The sequence below is a fragment of the Poromitra crassiceps genome (genome assembly GCF_964638095.1).
Source record: "Poromitra crassiceps genome assembly, contig: HAP1_SCAFFOLD_683, whole genome shotgun sequence".
Classification (NCBI taxonomy): domain Eukaryota; kingdom Metazoa; phylum Chordata; class Actinopteri; order Beryciformes; family Melamphaidae; genus Poromitra; species Poromitra crassiceps.
In genome coordinates, this window is record NW_028151725.1 from 1 (window position 1) to 15,547 (window position 15,547).

At 43.2% G+C, this 15,547-nt stretch overlaps 2 protein-coding genes across 2 annotated transcripts; both read right to left on the bottom strand.

Moving 5' to 3' along the window:
* Nucleotides 1-1,223: 1,223 nt before the first annotated feature.
* Nucleotides 1,224-5,230, bottom strand: LOC310771471 (transient receptor potential cation channel subfamily M member 4-like; the record flags this gene model as incomplete). Its single annotated transcript, XM_083664075.1, has 4 exons — nucleotides 5,081-5,230; nucleotides 3,001-3,059; nucleotides 2,652-2,829; nucleotides 1,224-1,404 (listed from the first exon to the last, which is right to left on the bottom strand). Coding segments are annotated over exons 1-4 (478 nt in total), but the record flags the coding sequence as incomplete, so codon positions are not given.
* A 926-nt stretch (nucleotides 5,231-6,156) lies between these two features.
* On the bottom strand, nucleotides 6,157-8,409 carry LOC310771476 (uncharacterized protein). Its single transcript, XM_083664079.1, has 4 exons — nucleotides 8,321-8,409; nucleotides 8,068-8,149; nucleotides 7,702-7,851; nucleotides 6,157-7,314 (listed from the first exon to the last, which is right to left on the bottom strand). The coding sequence occupies exons 1-4, from the start codon at nucleotides 8,364-8,366 to the stop codon at nucleotides 7,158-7,160; spliced, it is 435 nt and encodes a 144-aa protein (XP_083520205.1). The 5' UTR covers nucleotides 8,367-8,409; the 3' UTR covers nucleotides 6,157-7,157.
* Between the last annotated feature and the right edge of the window lie 7,138 nt (nucleotides 8,410-15,547).

Genomic DNA, 15,547 nt, shown 5'->3' on the forward strand with positions numbered 1-15,547 from the left:
GCGAGTCACCCATCACCCCTAACCTTGTCAAGGTAGGCCAGAAACGGGTCCCAAATAGTTTGAAATCTCCCAGGTGAGTTGGTCCTCAAGAACCTGAGTCTCTCCATTCGTATAACGGAGGTCATGTCCGCCAACCACAACTGAAAACAGGGTGGAGTGGGGGACTTCCATTTCTGCAGAATGAGTTTCTTGGCAACAATTGTCCCCTGTGACAGAGACTGCTGCACAGCTGTAGGGAAGTTCAGAGAGGACTCCGTGCAGCCGAAGATGGCGAGTTCTGCCTCCGGCTGAAGGGTTATTTTGTAGGCCTTAGAGAACCAATCAAATATTTTGGCCCAAAATCCGGTCAGTAAAGGGCAGGACCAGAAGGCATGAGACAGAGTGCCCTCCGACACCCGACACCTGTCACACAGTGGTGAGACAGACGAGTAAATCTTGTGCAATTTATGCCAATACACTTTTGACGTACATACAGTCACTCACTTCCAAGAAAAGGGAAGTTGGTTGTTTCCCCAGAACTGAAACTTGAATATGATCAGCAGATTCAGCACAGAGAGTCACTGCTTGCCACTCACAATATTGCTCCCTCGGTTTTGACCGCCAAGCATATTTAAAGGTCCCATTTTATGCTATTTTTTGCATATCTAATGGATCTTGAAAACAAGGTTATGAATTATGTTGCAAATAAATAAATAAAAATAAAATAAAATACAGCCTTTGAGGGACTTCTCTACCCTCTCTCTCCCCTCGGTATCTATGCACTGTTTTGAGGGGGCGGGGCCTCTGATAAGATTATCTGTTAGGTTAGATCCATCTTTGGTGCAGTTGATTGTTTTCTGAACATGTTTCCATACGACACAGTTATGCTACAGATAACAGGTTTGGTGAAATGATAAGTTAATAAGTCTTAAATGAGTATTACTTTGTGATGTCACAAAGTTACGGAAGTCAAAACGGCTCACTTGGAGGCATTTTTGTCCTTACACAGGCTGGCGTGGATTTATCTGGGTTATGTGTTTTGAGACATCCATGATGTTCATATAGCACCTTTATCATCAAAGAGGCACGGGAGATCATGATTGACATGAAAGGGACTTTCAAATCCCACACTACTTTCAACAGAATAATGAGGGGAATGGAAACGGTGGTTCAGAAAAAATGGGGGATAGGTCAGTAGAGGACCGGGTGTAGTGTGGGGCATTACTGACGGACGTCACACCCACCTGTACTCTGCGAGGCTTTGACCAGCCCCTGCCGTAGGACCTCTCGTACCCAGGTCTTGACTTTCGCCCTGCCTTCCCCGCCCACCACAGACACCACCAGGTTGGGTGACGGCAGACCCCAGTGGGCTGTCATCAGGGTGTAGGCCATCTCGGCGGGCGTGTCGCATGACAGACGCAGGTACTACAGGGGCCCATTGAGAGAAAGACAACAGCTCACTGATGAACAGAAACACATGCTTATCTGAAGGAGCGGCATTGTCAGCCTATATAAAGACAAGCTGAGGCCAGGACTTATGAAGGATAGGATTATGATCATTTTAGTATGAAGAAAGCCATAGAAAACAGACTGATACCACACATAATACCTATTGTATGCTGTGATGTAATTGTTGCTAATATTGGTTTACTTTCTTAGGTAAGAGACCTCGTATAAGCCCATTAGGGTTTCTTGTCTCTACCAGCACATTTTATCCACTTATTTCCTTTCGTTTGTTCTTGATTTTACTATGTGCAAATACATAAAAAAAAAAAAAAAAAAAAAACATTATTTATAACATTAAAGATGTATGGTTTGGTCATACATTCATGATCTGGGCAAATGAACAAGAAATCCTCTGCCCTCCCTCAACAAATCATCAAAGGCACTTACTGGACATGTACTGTGGTAGCAATGAGGGAATGCGTGCGCAGTAGTACTGTGTGTATATGTGTAATCTTCCATTCCTACCCGGTAACTCTTCCAGACTAGTCCTATTCATAGCATTTGTGCACAGCCATCTCAGTAGGAAAATAACAGCTGATTATAATAAATGAACAGGTGATCGAAATCCACGGCTAATGAGTTGGCATGTTGGTAGGAAATGCATGTGGCATCATGGGAATACTTTATGAATAATACTGTAGATAAGAAGGAAGTCGCTCAAATTAGGGTTGAAAATGTTTTTTGTTTGCAGCTTTTGATTCATTTGGATCATTATTTTTGATCATCTTTAGAAGCCTCTGTCCTGCAACAACAACAAAAAATGCCTTGGATTTGAACCAAGACTCTAAGGATTGTAAAGAGCCAGATAGAGAGCATTTACTGTATGACAGTGATTTTCAACTTACTAGGCTCGATCCCTAGGCTTGCCCGCTGCGTGGCCTCGCCTGTCCTGCAGCTCGCACTCGCAGCTCGGCCGCTGCGTGGCCTCGCCTGTCCTGCAGCTCGCACTCGCAGCTCGGCCGCTGCGCTAAGTAACTAAATGATCAGTAGTCATTCTTCAACGTTCTCTAATTGCGTTAACTTCTTGTAAACAAAGTAATGGTGAAGTTAAAATGATTCATCAATTTGCCCGGGACCTTCTGGAACCCCCTCAAGGACCCCTGATGTGTTCCCGGGACCCCACATAGAGAAGCACTGCTGTGTGATAGTGACAGAAAGGCACCTACATAGCTATGCCGCTTGCTGGATCCTGCAAACTGCAGCTCTCCAAAGGCATCGGTGGGGTACTCAGAGGAGTGCTGCGCGCTGTCCCAGTGGTTGACGATGGCCGTGCTGAAGTAGTCACCCAGGGCCACCGAGGCGTGGTCGTCTCTCTTACCGCCACACTGGCACCGCCTGTCATTACTGAGTGAGGCAGCCAGGGGCACAAGACATCAATTTGATCAACTCATCTCAGGCTTCGTCTTCTTCTGCATCTCCACAAGCATCAAAATGACATTACAGATAGATCATTATCACCTCAACTTTCTCATATTTTCCCCCCCCAGTATTTTCAATTAGGCTTGGCATAGTTACCTGGAATCTTCTACAAAGGTGGTGCACACTCTTTTCTTGATGATTTTGGGGATCCAGCTCTGAAAACATTTCAGACAGAGACAGAGACAGAGACAGAGACAGAGACACACACACACACACACACACACACAGGTTATTGTTTTGCAGCATATCCCTGTCTTATGTGTGTGATAATTCAAACACAGTCTGTTACTTTTTGGGACTTGAATTGCACATGGAAAGATAAGACTGAAATACATTCCCTGCAGGGATTTTGAACTTATGCGACCTGTTGACTTTGGCACAGAGGGTTAAGCAGGGTGGGGTTGACTTTGGCACAGAGGGTGAAGCAGGGTGGGGTTGACTTTGGCACAGAGGGTGAAGCAGGGTGGGGTTTGGTGAGCAGGGCTGTGCCTAAACGAGTGGTTGCCACTTCTGGCAGATGGCTGTCATTTTCTACTCTCTCTGGTTTGTTGATGTTGTGTGGGATAGATGGTCGGGGGACACAGAGGCTATTGGGGCATTCCTTTTGTATTGGGAACTAGGAATATCCCATTTGAGTGACGTCACACACCCGGGTTCACCGCGTTCCATTAAAACAGTCGGGAAACTAGCCAGGGTTAGCTCTAGCCAGGCAGAGTTAGCAATAACAGTTGGTGGTAACAATGCATTTTGCAATATTGTGCAGATACAAACACTGTAGCAACATGTCCACAGATAGAGGTTAGACAGGACTGCGTGTATGACTGATTTAATGAGGCACAAATAAGACATAAGTGCTAATAAAAGGAAATTTACTACAACTTTCTCATAGCCTACTGTTGAAGCGCGGACCTGCCATCTTGGATTTTTAGGTCAGGGCTGGTGTAGTCTCGCAGTGCCAGACGTAGATTATATCTACGTCGCTGGAAGCTTGCTGACGTCGACGGTGGGTCTGACTACGTGAGAGTAGGGCTGGTGAGGCTCCGTCCTTTGAGATCGATGTAGGAAATCCAAGGGGCAGGTGACATCACAGGGGGCATTCCTGACCTTTGAACTGTGAGATTCCTAGTTCCCAGTACAAATGGGACGGGCTATATCATGGCATGTACGGCATATTGGTTATAATGTTTATAAGTATGTGGAGTGTTATGTTATGTTATGTTTCAGTGTCTTTACTGTTACAGACTGTGTACTAAGCGACCATATGGATGATTTCTTGTTTACACTGAATATACTGACTGACACAGTGGGAAGTCAGCATGAGACCCAGCTAAAGGAAATTAAATACATTCATCACTAAAACGTTTTCCCCCGAGGGGTACGTTTTTTTATGATCTAGCTGCTAGCCCAGATGAAGAAGACACTGTCTGACAGCTGCAGTCATGTCAAAGAGTATAGAAGGCAAGAGCAGGGGCTGTTTGCTTTTTACTACAACAGCGCTACCGCCATTTTGGCCTGAAAACGCCTCCACGGAACCAGACAGCCAATCAGAGGCAGAGTAAGGCCGGACACCGGAATGTCGTGGCCCCCATGCTGTAATGGAACAAACAAGCACCTGGCTCTTCTTATCAATGTAAGTTCTTTGGTTATGTTTCCTTTGCCTGGGTCCAGACCATTCAGTCTGATATCAGGCTAATGTTTGTTTGTTTCTAGTTCGAGGTTAAGTTAGCTTAACTTCCGCTGGTAAATGCTTGCTACGACGTTGCTCGGCACAGTACTTTTAAGTTGAACAGAACAACTGTCGAACTCGTCTGAGTTCACACGACACACAGTATCACAATGTAAACAAAGCAGCAGAAAGTTGGCACGTTTAGACACGCCGTCGGCAGAAACTTCGCCGCCTGTTTTTTGAGGACTTCGGCACAATAAGTGTTGATATTATCGTATTTCTGAGACCAGCGACTACTTGCAGTGACTGTCTTTCCCTGTCTCCTGGGTAAGCCAACCACCGTGACTCATGTCTTCATTTCACAAGCATACAAAGCCTAACCACCACATACATTCCACCGTCGGAATTCCTCTCTGTTCGTGTTGTTGCAGGCTTCTCACACACAAAAATCACCATATAACTACATTTACATTACAGTATATACCCGGTATGAGCCAACTTGACACCCACCTGGTCCTTCTCAGATTTAGAAATTTTCCCTCCTCCTCCGCCTTCTTCCGTACCGCTCATGGTTTGTTTTAGTTCCCAATTTGGGACTCAAATCTTAAAAATAAGATCAGGTTTTCTTTCTACCATTTTCCAGTTAGCTAACGTTACAGGAAACTATCAAAATGCCATGCCCCTCGCCCCGCAGTCCCAGTGGGAATCAAGGTGCAGAGCAGGAACAGAACAGGTGAGGGTGTGGTTTGGTTTCAACAGGCTGGGAGGAGAGAGGGAGAGAAACCCGACAAAAATGCCCTTTGAAAGCTTGAAAATAGGAGGGGCCATCTAGATAGATAGGGCTAGAGTCGATGAGTGGATGACAGAAAAGGTGTGAAAACAAAGGAGGATGAGCGATGTTTGTCTTTGATGTGGATTGTAGAGAAATGAGTTGATTAAACATTTAATTTGGATTAGCTAAAAACGTCTGATCAGCTGTATCTGGTAAATACATGGTGGAAAATGGTACCCTACCCCTCTATGAATGGATACAACTTTGCATAGAAAGGCTATTCCAGGCAGGGAAACATCCAACAGGGTTGTGTGTGTAACAATGTTTTACTAGAGGGAAAGAAAGAGGTGTGGAAGTAGGGGGATAGCAATTTACAGTGCAAAATGCAGGGACTGTAGGATTTTGCCCTATTTTCTGAAAGACGGGTTCAGAACGAATTTATTTCTACTAGTCGTAATAATAATATGATTAATAATTAATGAAACCAGTAGATGGCGGTAATAGACAACAAACGAGCAAGCGAACCGCCAGTATGATAAAGAAGATAACACAGACGTCTAGACTTGTAGACAGGGGTGTTAATGCCATAACGGCCAAGAGCAGCTGCAATAATTCACATTTTTTTAATTCAGTCATGTTTACCTAAAAATAAGACAGAACGTTCAGTTGGCTATATATTAAATATTTATTTTACAATGCATTTAAATATTGACACATTTATATATTTCTTTAAAAAGTCTCATGATTAGGCATTTCAATCGATATTCAAACATCCACCTTCAACGTGCGTACAGAGCACGAATCCATAATGAGTACCTAGTCAGTCAGTAAGTAGACAATAATGGTGTTAAATAGATATATTCAGAAACTCAGTCCATCACTGTCCGTCCAGGGCCGTTTCTGAACATTTTGGGGCCCTAAGCGACATCTTACAGTGGGGCATCCCAGACCCAACCCACTGTCATTTTACTAGAGTACCGCAGGAATGAGTCCAGAAGACCTGGATGTTAGCACTTCGACTCTTACGTGTAAAAGCCAATGGGGTTTTTGTATGGGGAATGGGGATTTTGGCTAAATGCTTGAAATAAGGTCTGTGCAAGTTTTTGAAACAGCAAAGTTTGTGTTCAGCAAGATCATCTTCACAATGAGGACCACTTTTATGATTTTCTGAGCATGAATGCGTTTTTGTGGTCATTTTTAGGAAATGCTTCAAAAGTAGGGATGCACGATATATCTGCAATCATATCGGTATCGGCCGATGTTAGTCATTTTTTTAACATATCCGATGTTGCAATGTTAATATCGGTTATCGGTATCAGCCAAATTCTTCACATTGAGATGAAATAATGCAGTAAATCTATGATTTATGGGCTTTTACAAATGTTTTTGAAATAAAGAAATGCATTACTTTTTCAAATTCAGTGTTTACATGTGTTTTTCAGTATGTACAAAATTTTATTATCATAGAAATGTGTTTTTATACAGATCATATCGACATCGGTAAATATCGGTTATCGGCCATAACGGCAATGTTAATATCGGTTATCGGCATCGGCCAAAATTTTCATATCGGTGCATCCCTATTCAAAAGTCATAAAAGTGCTCCTCATTTGTGAAGATTATTTTGCTGAACACAAAGTTCACTGTTTCATAAACCTTTGTTAACCACAGACCTTATTTTTTAGGTATTCAACCCGAAATTTCCATACAAAAAATCCCATTGACTTTTTACACGTAAGAACCAGGACAAAAAGACGTCATCCCTGCGGCACTCGATAATACCACGGGGTGGATGGACAGTCCGTCTTCCTGTCACTATCTGCCGTATCCCTGCGGGTCGTGGGCCTTCTTGGACTCATCCTTGCCGCTGGTTTTGCCAAACTGATACAACGTGTTGGCCAGGTTGTGGAGCTGGCACGTGCCGAGCTGGCACCCGTGAGGCGCGCGCCTGGGGCGGGACTTCACTGCCATGCTGTCAGTGGTGAAGACAAGGGACAAAATGTTTAGAATAGGGTCAGTCTTTATAACATCAAATACACGTACAGAATCATCTATACATTTTCTGAATAATTCACAAACCAATAAATACAAATAAATACAATAGAGAATGTTTAATGTCCATTTTATTTGGCCTTTTAATACAGAAGAAGTGGACTTTAATTAATTTATCCTGAATCAATAGGCTGCGGCCGATGTTTTCTTCAATATCCAGAATCAAAATGAATAAAAACATAAAAATGTATTCTAGTGTTTTTTGTTTTCCTTGTGCTGTCTATTTCAGCAAGCCTGCACTAGGCAGGACTATAGTTTGCTATTTACAGCCACTCCCTTGTTGTCAAGGGCACTCTTCTGTCTGTACCTGTTTTTCAGGGCGTCCATGTCTTGATTGTCTTCTGAAAGAAACGGGACGATCCTCAGCTCTGGAGCGTGACCCTCCTGTGTGACCTCTGACCTGTTGACATCTGATGCCTGCACATTGGTCCCCGGGGGGAACGAGTCCGTCTGTGTCCTGTGCGTCCAAAAAAACGGTATGAACCAAACAAGTATGAACACATTTTAATATCAATGTTCTAACATGTATTATAGTGTGATCAATTTTTTAAAATTCTCTATCACTTTTGAGGCAGATCTTTTCAATGTTCCTTTCACAGATAAGAAGTGATGGTGTGTTCATGGTCACCATGCTATTTCTATGTTATGTTGTTGTTAATAATTGTTTACTGACCTGCGTGTTGGTCTGAGTGGAGAGGCAGCAGTCAAAGGCACAGTCAGTAGCAGCAGTACAGCTATCTCCATACTGCAGTGGCCTGTAGCAGAGAGAGAGAATGTTGAGGAAAATATACTTCTCTGACAGCACATCAGATATTATCCATAGTAGATGCTCTTTGAATCTCAGTATTAGCCTTAGTTACATAGCAAAACAGCATTTTCGGATGAGAAAAACAACAACTATAACATGAATCCAGGATGAAACTCACCGCCAAGAAAATGCAAAATCCCGCTGTGGTTTTTTGAGTACACCATCAATCCAGAGGTTGAGCTGTAGTCTCTTGCTGCTTGCTAGGTGTCCAAGTGTAGCATCCCTCTCCTCCCATGGTCCTTTATACAGTCGTGGTGCGGGGAAGGGGGCGTGTCTGGAAGTTAGTCACTAGACCAACTCCCACGCTTACAATTCATTATTTTCCGTGGCAGTTTGATTGTCTATTTACAGGTGCCGTGATCGTAACGAAAACAACCGTGGCCAAGTCTGTACTTCAACTTACAGTGACCTTGTACCTTCTGTGATGTTTACATTGATTCTTATGTTCAGTCTGCTCTTTACACACACGTCACACACGCACACACACACACACACACACGCACGCACGCACGCACACACACACACACACATCCCCCCTTCCCCTCATCCACGTCCACCTCCCTCCTTCTCCTCCCTCGCTCCACTTGCTGCTGAGCAATTGTTCCAGAAATCCCTCTTTCATTCCCATCACCTGCAGGAAACAGCCACAGCCCAAAATAACCCAATTCTCCTGCAGGCCTTTCTTTATCATCCCATTTTCCTGCCTCGTTTTGCCGTCACCGTGTTTATTCCTGAAATGACCTTCACAGACACACACACACACACACACACACACACACACACACACACACACACACACACACACACACACACACACACACACACACACACACACACACACACACACATACACACACATACACACACACACACACAGACACACATACACACACACACACACACACACACACCCACACACACCAAAAACAACCCCTTCATCAGGCCCCTTGCAAGAAAATAATAACAAACAAGGTGTGAATTTGCAATAACTGCGACCACATATGCAAATTTCCAAAATGCAGGATGACAGGGGCAGCCCACCCTACTACTCTGCCTCTGCCACCCTGCATTTCGACACACACACACACACACACACACACACACACACACACACACACACACACACACACACACACACACCACACATACACACACACACACACACACACACACACACACACACACACACACACACACACACCAGCACCCACACACACTTGACCTCCATGCTGCCAAATTTCAGCCTCCTAGAAACTGTGCCCGCAAAAGGGTGGTGAACTTTTTGTCGACCGACCGACCGACCGACCGCCCGACCAAACGACAGAGTGACTTATAGGGCTGCTGGTCGCAGCTAAAAAGTGCAACCCTCATGGTAGCGTAGCCACATAGTAACACCCCCTGATTACTTCCCATACAATTTCACACAAAAATAATAAATCACATAATATTTGGGGAATTTTCAGGATTGGCACATGGCCAGATAGTAAAATCTTTCCAGGAAATCATCCCGTAATCCTTTATCTTTTAATAATAAGTCCACGGGGGAACCAAAGTCACGTTTTTTAATGTTTTCCCACCCCCTCTCCCTCTCTCGCAGCTTCCCCCCTAGAGTCTATTGTGTACTCTTCCTGTGGCTAACATCTGGGCATGTTGTGCCGTCAAAAGAGTGCGTTGAATCATCATTGGCGCGCGTGCACACAAGCACATTAACAGCCAAGCGATACGGTGACCAAGCGCACCCATCACAGAGCGCCGTGTGAGTTGACCTGATGATTAAGGGAGCAGGGCGGAGTTGTTTTACACTGAAGCTACAGTTCGTTGCATGAAGGCAGTAGTCAACGTGCCAATATACCACAGCCCCTCTGCTCTGAATAGAGAGCCAAAGTGAACGTCACTTCCTGCTTCAGCACTGTACCAGAGTTTTTCCTCCCCCATTTATTTTCCCATAGACATTTCATAAAATGCTTATAAAAATAGTTTTACTTGTTCAAACTAAACGGTTCAGATATATTTAGAAACAGGAGAGACCACATAACATTTCACTCTGACCGAAACGTAGAAGTTAAGTTAAGTTAAGTTATCCTTTATTTATCCCCTTTATTTATCCCACATGCTGCCCACGGGCACTCTGTGTGGCCCGCGATGGAATTGCATTTTATTTTTTATTTTTTTTATAACAGTGCACCTGAACGCAACATGCAAGATACCCACTGAATAAGTGTCCAAATGTTCATGTCATTCTGGCCAATACTCCACTTCTGTTATAGCATTTCAGTCTGGAATATGAAATATCTTTCAATAATCTATGTTTAGCTGCTAAATTGTCAAATACTGCCATCTGCTCGCTACCCAGGCACTTATGTATGTACTTAACCTAACTTAACCTAACTAACTATCCGGTGTGCACAACATTGTCAGACTAAACTCTGGCTGACACCACAAAAACCTACAATCTGCAACAGAAAAATGTATATTGTTTGTTTATTAACTGGCCCCTGGCCTTCTATCATTTCACGAAAGTGGCCCCCGGGCAAAGCAAGTTGAGTATCCCTGTTCTATGGTGTCTCCCGATTCTAAATATATCTGAACCGTTTGGTTTGACGAAGTACAACTATTTTATACGCATTTTACAAAATATCTATGGGAAAATAAATGTTGGATGAAAATCTCTGGTACAGTGCTGAAGCAGGAAGTGACGTTCACTTTGGCTCTCTATGACTGCACACCCAGTGACCACTTCCGGTCCACCTGCTGCCTTGCCTGGAGCAAATCCATCATTTGGACAATACGATAGAAGGGAAAATGACCGCATAGAAAACATGGTGACCTTTTAAATTACAGGCCATTAATTACATAATAATGACTGGAAATAACAATGTCATTTCCAGGACAAATGCACGTAAGAAAACACTCTTTATAGGTTAAAGTGACTGGTAACTCTATTGGGTCATATACAAGTAAAAAGGTGTTTTCTGTTATTCGTGTAGAGTTACTAACTATGGAGTGTGTTTGCAAGTGTGTATTGTTGTAGGCTTTGTAAGTTTGTATTGTAGGCTACATAGTCAGTATTTATAGCGGCTGTAGGCAGTCGGAAAAAGGAGTGAGGGAGTAAACACAGGAGAAAACACGGGAACTAAACACTTTGACCCGTTTAGTAAAAATAATTCAGTTCCACTTCAAAGATATGCGTTTGAGCATTTATTCTTCCACTTAAAAAAACATGTAAAAATACATCTGGTACCAGAATCATAAATTGGCCTGCGTGAGTGCGGTCAACAGAAAATATCCTCTGCCAAGCTCACAAACTCTCTCTGTCAATGCAAAAAAATAGGCCAAAATAGGTGAAGGCAATCAAATATAACCACTACCGCCGAAGCCCCGGTGAACACGCCCAGCACCTAAAATGACACAATACAACAATACAATAAATACCACAAAAACAATACAATACCAAAAAACATACAAAATACAGTATTGGTATATCTTTTCTAAAATATATCATGTGTTATTGTATTGTCTGATGAAGAGCAGTCTGCTTGAAACGTAACCAGAACGGTGCAATAAATATTTTTCACTGGAGCCCATGCAGTGTGCGAGCTGTTTTATCTATTCACTTATTGTATGTATTATACATTAAAAGCTAATGAAAACCTACTACTGAAAACATCAAAGTTAGTGCCATTTATGATCTAATGATTAGATCATTAGATCATAGATCATCATAGATTTCAAATCGAATCATGAGTACGAGTCATTGTAATTCTAGAACTAGTTATTCTATCTATTTTACTTGGCTATTATGGAGTTATTTCTGTATTTCCATACTAAGACTAATAGAAACCTGCTATCATATGGTTTGTCACTGCTGCTCACATCACTGCTGTTGGGTGAAAACATTATACCCCCAAAATGTAAACTTTAAAGGGGCACTTCACCAAAAAACCATGCTGATTTATTTTTGCACATGATCTCTCACACATCTAAAAACTGTAAACCGTTTTTCAGACTTTGATTTGGTTTGACAGTTATTGAGAGTTGACTTGAGTTAAGTGTGGACCAGTGATGAGCACTGAATCAATAGGCTCGTTTGAGATGAGGAAGTCCTGCACAGTTTGGACCAGTAACTTGCTTGGTCCGTTGCATGATGGTTGGAAAAGTTGTCTGACTTGCTCCGCCTATAACCGGCTGCGGCTCTGTGAGAGCGAGGCGGGTCGCAGATTTGGAGCCACAGTTGCTCCGCACCAACTGCACCCGACTGCACGGGAAACTTACATTTCATATCTATTCCAAGATGTCACTCCATATTTTCCATAAATACCACCTGTAACGCGTGTATGTGTGAGATCATGTGCAAAATGAAATAAAAAATAAAAAAGTAAATCACCGTTGTTTTTAAGGGCCTCTATAAAGGGAGCTAAGAAAATCAGCCTTGTTTTGAGCTTGACCACAATGCGTTTTTGATTTGATCTAACTTGTTTTGAAAAAGTTTTATACCATAGAGGAGCACACCACCATGTAGTAGGAGGCATGCAATCATCATGTAATCATATAATCAAGCATGCAGGAGCGTGGAATCCTTCAGCTGTATAGTTAAAACATGAAAATAATCATAAATCATGAAAACTCAATAATCAACTCTTCATTCAGTAAGGTCTTTTCTCATCGCCTCATTCAGAAAACTTGATTAAGGTCAGCGAGACCATTTAGAAAATGTGTTATTAAATAAGCCTCGGAGAAGATCAGGAACTGCTTCTGTCTCTTACAGTAAAAATCGGGAAGTAGTTACGAATCCATATGGAGCGCAATTAGTGCAATGAATGCCCTCATCAGATTCTCATTGAAAATGGCTGGATTGATCTTTGAGGTCATATAGAGGTCATTCGAGTTTAGCCTACAAGTGTTATGACGGCTACTAACGACGAGTCTGGGTGAATCAGTGCTGGTTTGCATACATGTACGTCAACGGCAATGACTGTTTTCTCCAGCCGTTTCCCTCTGAGGTCACTGACGGTCATTACTCTCTCTCTCTCTCGCTCTGCTCCGACTTGTTGATATCTCGCATCTCGAGTATCGAATGCATCTTCAAGGAAATACGATGGATTTAGTTGCACCGGAGTGCTTTGTCAGGCCACCGCTGACTTTTCTCCCCCTCTCACTGACGCAGTGTGCATCCTGTTGTTCAAAGCCTGCACTCACCAGCCCGCCGCCGCAGCCTTCCCAGCCTTCCCAGCCTTCCCGAGCCCCCGCTTCCTCTACCCACTGGGCACAAGCGCGAGCATCCTGCCAGGAAGGACCATCACTCACTTCCATGTCATCTTCTCTCATGGTGCCTTCAGCTCCATCCCCGGGGCACAGAGCAGTTTGAGGGTCTACCCGGAGGGGGAAAGGGGGGGGGGGGTCAGTGGGGCCCACACAAGTTAGTCCTGAAGCCTTTCTGTAAGAAAGCCACGCCACAAACTCATTTCATTGGTCGCCGCAACTGCTTCTTCCTGAAAATGTGGAAAAAAGTTTTTTTTTTTAAATTGTCGGGTTAGGGGGTGAAAAAAGTGCAGCTCAGGGTGTGCTCGGTCCTGTGGCTTAATGGATAAGGTGCTTGCCTTCCAATCTGAGGACTCCGGTTCGATTCCCGGTCAAACCACACACTTTTTTTTTTACTCTGAGGCCTATAAAATAACCCTGCAGCCAGAGGCAAAACTCGTCATCTTCGGCTGCTCTGAGTCCTCTCTGAACTTCCCTACAGCTGTGCAACAATCTCTGACACAGAGGGGACAGCCGTTGCCAAAAGACTCATTCTGAAGGAATGGAAGTCATCCTCTTCACCTTCTTTTCAGGTGTGGCTGATGGACATGATCTCTGTTATACAGATGGAGAGACTCAGGTTCCTGAGAGCCGAAAAGGTTCTCAACTATCTGGGACCCATTTTTGGCCTACTTTGACCAGGTTAAGACTGACTAGTGACTGAGGTTAGGAGTAACGGATGGCTTGTCCGACTGGTTTCCCATGGACCCCCTGCATAGGATCATATGCACAATATAGCACATAAGCACCTTATGCAGTTGGTAGCACCACGTTATGTTAAATGTCAGTGATGTATGTTTTTTTCTTTTCCTGTGTCTGAGCCTGTTTGTTTGTCTTGTTTGATTATTGTTCTATAAACATTTAAAATAAAAATAAATAAAACACACACATTTATATAAAACATTAGGGTTAGACATTAGGTTTAGGCAAGTACAACAATTTGGTTAGGGTTAGGGTTTGGTTATGGTCGTGGTTTCAAGATTCAAGATTTTTATTGTCACTCCGTAGTACAAGTATCACGTGTGAAATTCTTGTGCTATAGGCTCAAGATAAGATAAGGTTAGATAAGAAAACCCTAACCCTAATCTTAACCACATATTTTTTACTTGCCACACGTTTTCAGGAAGAAGCAGTTGCGACGACCACTCAAATGAGTTGGGCGTGGCTTTCTTACAGAAAGGCTTCAGGGCTAACTTGTCCCATGTGCCCGCAAAGTGAACATGATGGACGAAAGTAGGTTAAAAGGAAAACAAGAGATTTATTGGAGTTCTATGTTTAAAAATGTCAACACTATATAACACATCTGTTTTGAGTTGTCATCCCCTGCTTTTACATTGGTTTCCGTGGCAGATGTTTGTGTTTAGATTAGCTGCACCTGTAGCTTATTTCAGAGTATAATCTAAAAAAGTTTGCATTTGAGAGAGATATTTTACAAGGCACACCTAAGTCACATACAAGAACTTAAAAAAAAAAGCCACTGGGTGAGTTGGCTCCATCTTGTGGGATTGAGCATGAATAGCAGAGTATAAAGTGCACACATATCATTTCTCTTTACATTTCTGGAATTGTCGGAGAGAGCGAGAGAAAGACAGACAGAGCTGCACAGCACACGTCTGGAAAAGCTATAAAAGGTCAGAGGGTCAGCAGCACTGAGAGATACAGGCTTAAAGTCCATTAGTGGATTATAACCATAACCACCCCATGTGTCCTGCATCTCTCAAGGATTAGAGAGAGAGAGAGAGAGAGAGAGAGAGAGAGAGAGCTAGAGAGAGTGTCAGCTTGAGTGCAGGAGAGAGAGTGAGTGAGTGAGCACATCGGTTGAATTGAGTGGATTTGAAGGGAGTGACACCACGGTGTTCATATGAGGACAGGACACTGAGAAAGAAGCAAGTTGAAGCGACACTACGAGGACACTGACTGCACCGATATCACCTGGGTAAGGTAAGGTGAAACCAACGCATGGGGAGACAGTGCAAGTCTGCATAATCCTGATACATCCTTACAGACAAAAGACGTATTGATGATGCGTTTTTTTAAAATCATTTTG

Bases quoted from the DNA above. Each gene is read 5' to 3' on its own strand.
- LOC310771476 (XM_083664079.1), bottom strand. From the start codon at position 8,366: ATGGTGTACTCAAAAAACCACAGCGGGATTTTGCATTTTCTTGGCG. The intron at 8,150-8,320 runs GTGAGTTTCATC...TCTCTGCTACAG, and splicing joins GATTTTGCATTTTCTTGGCG to GCCACTGCAGTATGGAGATA. The intron at 7,315-7,701 runs GTACAGACAGAA...CACCACTGACAG, and splicing joins ATGGACGCCCTGAAAAACAG to CATGGCAGTGAAGTCCCGCC.